Below are 7,036 nucleotides of genomic sequence, written 5' to 3'. Positions count from 1 at the left end.
ACATTTATCGTGGCTCCAACCACATTGCTAAGAAAATTGCATGCATAAGTTTCCTTTCTAACGGAAACATTACACAAATGGCATACGCGTTCCCGAAAATGAACCTTTTAGTCATGCCGCAAAAGGATATGGTTTGGTTTGAATGTGTGTGAGCATGAGGGAGGGATTTCGAGATTGCTTGCTTCTCATCCCCAGAATCGGGACCCTTGCTATGCTGATCACAATAACATCCTTCCTCTTGCTTCCACTCCTCAACCTCTCTCTTAACGTTATGAATATCCCCATCCGGTCGCCCCGAGTTCGGAGAACCTAAACCCGGGCTACCAGCTCGCCACGTGGCGCTCGCGGGTCCCTTTCAAATGTCCGCCGCATGCGGATGGGCGCTTCTCCATCACCCAAAATTCACGTACGATTTGATGACGCAATGTGTCTATCATATCATCATGTATATAACGCCACAATCATTGATGATTGTCGGGAAATTAAATAAACCACTGGGACTTTGTTTATTTCGTAGAAAATTCCTAATTAAAAAAATATTTATCTAAAAATATAATTGCTTATATCGCTCGAAATAATTGATTAATCAAAAAAAAATTATCGACAGTCATTTATATATATATATTTATATATATATATATTTGTGGACAAATACTTCTGTAAGCGACCCAAGTTATTATTTCCAGAAAAATATCATTTAAATTATTTATTTTTCGCGAAATAAATACATCTAGATATTGATATAACTGCCGGTCCGATAAGGTTTCGAGAGATCGGGGCAATTCCACGTGGACGTTGTAGGAAAGATCGAAAGCAGATGCTTACAAGGTTCTCTTTCCAATAAAGTATCCGTTGAATTGGTGATGAATTATGAGTGGTTGACGATAACAAGCGTGTGTCCCTGTCTTTTTCCTTGAAGTCGGCTGAAGAATTTCCTAATTTCGAATTACGTCCTTATCCCAAATTCATGCGACTTCACTTAGCTATGAAATCTCGTGTAAAGGACCACTTTAGGCCCTTCTCGTTTATTTATTTATTTATTTTTGGACCGTCTCTAAGCATAGATTGAGGCCCGCATGATTGGAAAAAATTATCAAAACAGTCCTAAATTTATTGTAATTGTACTAATTCAATCAAAAACCTTTTGCATTTATGTCAATTCGGTCAATTGGACCAATTTTAGCCGGCCAGCGATCACGTGAATAATTTTTAATAATATTTTGAATGCTTGTTTTATATTTTATTTTTTCTTTCCTTTCTCTAGCCTGCGAGGTTGGCCCCGCCAGCCACCGATGAGGACGAGTCTCGCCCGCCCTTGCCGACAGTGTCAGTCACATAATTATTTTCTGAGGAGTTATACAAATGGCGTACGTATACGTGCCAATGTGCTCTTTTCTTCTAGTAACAATGTTTCATAATAATTTGGAAGAGGGCTTGTTGTGATAACTCGAATAGCATGGACATGAGTAGACAAATGACAAAGAAAAAGTACGGGAAACATTTAAGTGTTCTCCAATTGCTGCAGTAGTGATTTTTGCACCGGACAACTGCAGGGGACTCTTACGACTTTATAGAGTCGTTCGCCAGGAAAATTCAAAAGAAAAAAAAGTACGGGAAATAGATAAAGACCCTAAACCGGTGCGTACACCATAATTAAAGGTTCGATATTCTCCCGGCGACGTCGATCACGAACCGGTACCTCACGTCGTTCCTGGCGAGGCGGTCCATGGCCTCGTTGATCGCGTCCGGCATGATGACCTCGATGTCGCAGGTGATGTTGTGCTCGCCGCATAGATCCATCATCTCCTGCGTCTCTTTAATCCCTCCCGTCATGCTACCTTTCACGCTCCTTTTACCTAAGTCGAACGCAAATTTTTTTTTTCCGGGGTGAATAGTTACTACAGTGAATTTACGAACGTAATTGACGTGTTAGAGCTGCAAGATCAAAGAGGGGAAATTTACCGAAAATCAAAGGGAAGGAAGGCAATTCCAAAGGCTGATCAGGTGCACCCACCGTGACCAAAGTCCCATTCACTTTCAGCAATTCTAGGATGGGCCCAAGAGAGTGCTTGGCCGATACCGTGTCCAAAATGAAATCCAGGCTCCTCTTCCCGGCCTATGAAACACCCCAATAAATCAATAGATAGATAATGTATCGCCTCGAACTTGAGCATATCCTTAAACTGCTACATCCCGAATCTTATAAGATATAAAACATGTAGAGGGTATTTCCTTCTCCTTGAGGGTACGGAGCGTACGGGCACCAACATATTAAAATAAAAAGTGCACATGTGAAGTCATATCTTTAGCATAAATTAGTAAAAGGGTTCAACTTATTCTTTAACATGCTGAGACTTGGACCAAAACTTAGACCAGACCGACCAAAACTTAGACCAGACCTGCATTTGCTGAGAATTGGTGCTGACAATGAAATCATCTGCGCCCAAGCGCCCCTTGGCCTCCGTCTCTTTGGATGGGGACGTGCTGATGACCGTTACGTGGTGGCCGAACGCCTTCCCGAACTTGACCGCCACGTGGCCGAGCCCGCCGAGCCCCACCACCCCCATCTTCTTCATCTTCTTCCCCGGCGAGCCTAGCATGCCGCTGTCCTTCAGCGGGCTGAACACCGTGATCCCCGCGCACAGCAGCGGCGCCACCGAGTCCATGGGCAAGTTCTCCGGTATGCGCACCACGTATCTGCATGAGCACGTGACCCGGATCAAAGGATAGTTTTACATCCGAATCCCGTCCATTCCGTAAAATTGGAGCCTCAAAGGGCTGGACGCGGGTCGACTTAGATCGGACCGACTTTTATTTGTCGAGCATGTTTTTCTTATGAGTTTGTCCAACATTTTCACAGTCCCCTACAATAATTCATAGATTCCGACTACTTGTCTGAGTTTTGCTGCAATAGGGTCGTTAATTTATCGCGACCAAGCGAAACTTTCGATGGGCTCTGTTTTTTGAACCTCCTCTGTCTTTCGATCAAGCAAAATGAACAAGAGATGGATATAGCGAAGGCGAGAGGTTACCGGTAATCGGCAACGATCATGTTGGAGTAGCCGCCGTAGGTGATGGAGCCGTCCCAGAAGATGCCGTTGTAGGTGAACTGGATCTGGTCGCAGTAGTTCTCCTGCGAGTTGGTGCAGAACTCGCACTCGAGACAGGAGGCTGCCAAGCAGCCCACCCCGACCCGGTCCCCGATCTTGAACTTGCCCGCGTTGCATCCCGCCTTGATCACCACCCCGGTTATTTCGTGCCTGTTCCGTTCATCACACAGAAATCATCCCGTTAGCTCGCCTTGTCGCGATAGCAATAAACGAATCCAATCACACTCCCTATTCGAATGAGATGAAGACGGCGCCTAGCTCAAAGCGGGCCTAATTTTGTTTTCTTAAATTCGTTCATTTTCAAAGGCAAAAATGCATATTGATTTATAAACGAGAGAGAGAGAGAGAGAAAGAGAGAGTACCCGGGGACAACAGGGTACATGGTGATGCCCCAGTCGTTCTTGGCATGGTGGAGATCGGTGTGGCAAATTCCGCAGTACAAGACCTTGATCGTCACATCGTTCACGCCATTCTCTCTGTTTCATCATCACCACAAAAGCAAAGCCACCACACATTACTCATCTTCGGTGCTACCTACCAATGGAAGATTCAAAATGCCTTCACTAAGCGCACGGTCCGGACATTCCCAGGCTCACCTGCGCTTGAAGGTGTAGGGCTTGATCTCGCCGGACGAATCATGCGCAGCCCAGCCGGAGACCGTGAGCGTGTGGTTCTGAGTCTCTTGAGCCATCCAGATGATCAGAGAGAACTAATGTACCCTGCGATCGAAGTGCTGTTCTCGCCCTTGTGCCTTCTGCCTCTGCATGGGGCGGGGGGCTTTTATAGCCGGCCGTGCAGGTTCCAGGAATCGAGCCGTGGGTTGACCCTGCCCTTTACTTTAGAGAAGACTCGAGGACGTCAAGATCAGTAAGTCACATAGCCAACTACTCCAAAGTGTGTTTCCAAGTGGAGGGAGCGGAAAAGAATATTGGATAGACCCTCGTCATGAAAGATCGCACATTACAGCATTTCTTCACCACAGAGACGATTGTTTTATGTGGCGTTCGTGGTTCTCTAGTGAGAACGAGTGCACAGCTCAATCATTTTCGTTGCCATTTTCTTTGCTTTTTCTTTTCTTTTCTTAATAGATGGCCCGCCATAGGGCTTTGTTGGGGTGCGCAACACTCCATGACAACCTTATTTGAGAGTCTTGTGACTCGCATGTAATTCATGACTTAAATAAAATGTAAATGTGAATTATGCAAACGGTATTTTTGTTTAACTCGAGGCAGGAGGCTGCCATTTTCATATAGATGTAAAATCATAGTCCCACAAAATTTAATTCTGATGATCCATAAGAGTCAGCCCAGACCAAAAAACAAAAATACCGTTTGCATAATTCACATTTGCATTTTATTTTAGTCATGAATTACATGCAAGTCACGGGACTCTCAAACAAGATTGTCATGGAGCGTTGCGCATCCCAACAAAGCCCTATGGCGGGCCATCTATTAAGAAAAGAAAAGAAAAAGCGTTACTCTCGCTGGTTGTCCTTAGCCAAATCAATATAACATCAACATCCAAGTCTCAAACAAGGACCAAGTCTTAAATGATAAGAACAGGCAAGGACAAATAATTACTGACTAGTGGGGGCGACTTGCTAGTTTTTCTTCTTAGATGTAAAATCACGGTCCCACAAAATTTAATTCTGATGGACCAGCAATAAAACCTTATTTATGGTAGTTTGCTATAACAATTCTTCGCGCAACGAACCTTGAAAAGTCAATAGTTGTCATTAACTCTTCCCTCGATCAATAAAACATTTCCCAGACGCAAACAATGATTTCCATCAACGCTCTGACTTATTGGAATAGATGCTTCCGTTGGAGGCCATTACAATTTGCCAGTAATGTCTCTTGACAGAAGAACGGACAACACTGATGGGCCTCGGGCTCCAATTCCCAAAAACCAGTTTTACTTAGCAAAGTCCCACCGGCAAATTAACGGAAAGAATTGTTCTTCTTCAAACTATTAATATGGCTTTGATGTTGATCTACCTGAATATTTTTCGTAGATTTTTGTTTTGGAAAATGATAAAGAGTACCCCCCAAGGCACTTGTCAATAGTCATTAATTGTGCTTTGGTAATATTAACATTTTTATTTGAAGCATGTCGGTTTTTTGGAATATGCTCCTTTTCGATTTCCAAAATTGTGTTGATAGTGCCCCTTAAGGCACTTTTTAACAAGAACCTCTTCTTTTTCCAACCAAAAAACAAAACCAAGAATCTCTTCTTCTTTTTCAACTATGTGTCAAGCGCTATAACTATTGCCGCCGGTTAACTCCACCATGCATGCCACGAGTTTAAGGAACTAGTGCCAAAACAAACAAGCCATTGAGTCAGCGAAGAATAAGTTGTTTTCCACACAGTTGGGGGGAAGCAATTGCTGATAACATAAGAGAGCATCAGTTAGACACTTGAGAGAAGATTTGTAGCCGACGCAACACAAGCAAGACTCAACACGTATTGATATGTTTCGGCAAAAACCAATATTTCATCCTATTGTGCAATATTCTTTTTAGTCATGCCACATATTATTAGAAACTGGCACACACCGATTAATGAGACGAAAATGTTCAATGTATTCCCTGAACATTAATTAATGAAAATGATTGCATTGAACATTTTCATATAGTTCAAGGACTGAATTGAACATGTACCAAAGTTTAAGGATGACATTGAACAAATTAAAAGTTCAAGGACCATACTGCACATTGAGTTAAAGTTCAGGGACTACATTGAACAAATTAAAAGTTCAGAGACCAAATTATAAATTGAGTCAAAGTTCAGGAACTGTTTGTGTTATTTTGCCGTAAAAATATAATTTGGGATAAACATGGCCAACTGGTATTAGTTGGGATTTTATGTCGTACTAGATATAAAAACCTTTCAACCGGTCATCGCTTCAATAATTGAACTCTAAAACCAGCTATCATGATTAGGAAGGAGTGTCAATGGTTCAAATTGGGTCCAGCCACCACGATACCCGACTCGAACCGTGTCTGGTACTACGGATTGAAGCACTACCTACCATCGTCCCTTGGCCGCCCATTGGGATTGAAATGGAGGTCAGGACCTTCGTCAACTTCTAAGGTCGGTGACAATTGCGACAGCCTTGGAGTAAAAGGGTTGATCCAATCCTTTCTTCTTCTTTTTTGGGGGGGTGGGCGCAATGGCCCTCAATGTTAAATATAAATCAACGTGTTCTATTTTAGGTGTTCACGCGACTCGTCTTGAATTTGACGATGTTGAGTATTGTCGTGCCAATTAAATTATAATCGTGAGTGCATTTGAATAGGATGAACATGTATGAACTTGAAATCAGAACTATGGGGAAAATCAAATTAGACAGATTTAAAATTGAAAAAAATCGGGCTTATCCTGAACTAGTCCGGATGGATTCACGTATGCTATTCGAGCCGAAAAAACCAAGCTCAAACAAATCACGGATCGAACCGACTCCCTTGTCTCGAATTAGCTATCTAAACCCCCCCAACCCGCCCCCACCCCTTTGGTCTTTGTTATGTTATGATGTTGAACATTCTTATGAACCTTTTCCATTGTTGGCAGGCTGCAAACTAAGTGAGCGGGCCATGCTATTGGACATATGCACCAAAGTGAGTGGAATTTTTTTTTCTAAAGTACAATCACACGTGGAATGTTATTGTCATATGAGATTGAGATTTCTCCATCAGTGAACTTTTTTTGATCGATCAATGTCGTTTTTTTATCTATCCTACTCTAACTCTCAACTCACTCTCAGACTTTTGCTCTGCCTCGTGCAAGGCGTGAGAGTCAAAACCTATATATGAAACTACACGTCCCACCCTTAACCCCTCTAAGAAGGTAGGGATTCGAACTCTCCACATTTCCCTTTTTAAGTAAGTAAAGTGGCCACTTGGATAAATCTCAGTGGTTCATCAGTG

The 7,036-nt window shown here is 42.8% G+C and overlaps 1 protein-coding gene across 1 annotated transcript; it reads right to left on the bottom strand.

Moving 5' to 3' along the window:
- Positions 1–1,467: 1,467 nt before the first annotated feature.
- On the bottom strand, positions 1,468–3,885 carry LOC115669201 (probable cinnamyl alcohol dehydrogenase 6). Its single transcript, XM_030590479.2, has 6 exons — positions 3,707–3,885; positions 3,473–3,586; positions 3,033–3,260; positions 2,400–2,697; positions 1,963–2,116; positions 1,468–1,856 (listed from the first exon to the last, which is right to left on the bottom strand). The coding sequence occupies exons 1-6, from the start codon at positions 3,799–3,801 to the stop codon at positions 1,654–1,656; spliced, it is 1,092 nt and encodes a 363-aa protein (XP_030446339.2). The 5' UTR covers positions 3,802–3,885; the 3' UTR covers positions 1,468–1,653.
- Positions 3,886–7,036: the final 3,151 nt, after the last annotated feature.

The sequence above is a fragment of the Syzygium oleosum genome, unplaced genomic scaffold (genome assembly GCF_021117445.2).
Source record: "Syzygium oleosum isolate NSW1041296 unplaced genomic scaffold, Sole_v2.1 Sole_v2.22, whole genome shotgun sequence".
Taxonomy (NCBI): Eukaryota; Viridiplantae; Streptophyta; class Magnoliopsida; order Myrtales; family Myrtaceae; genus Syzygium; species Syzygium oleosum.
This window is presented reverse-complemented; position numbering and strand designations above follow the sequence as displayed.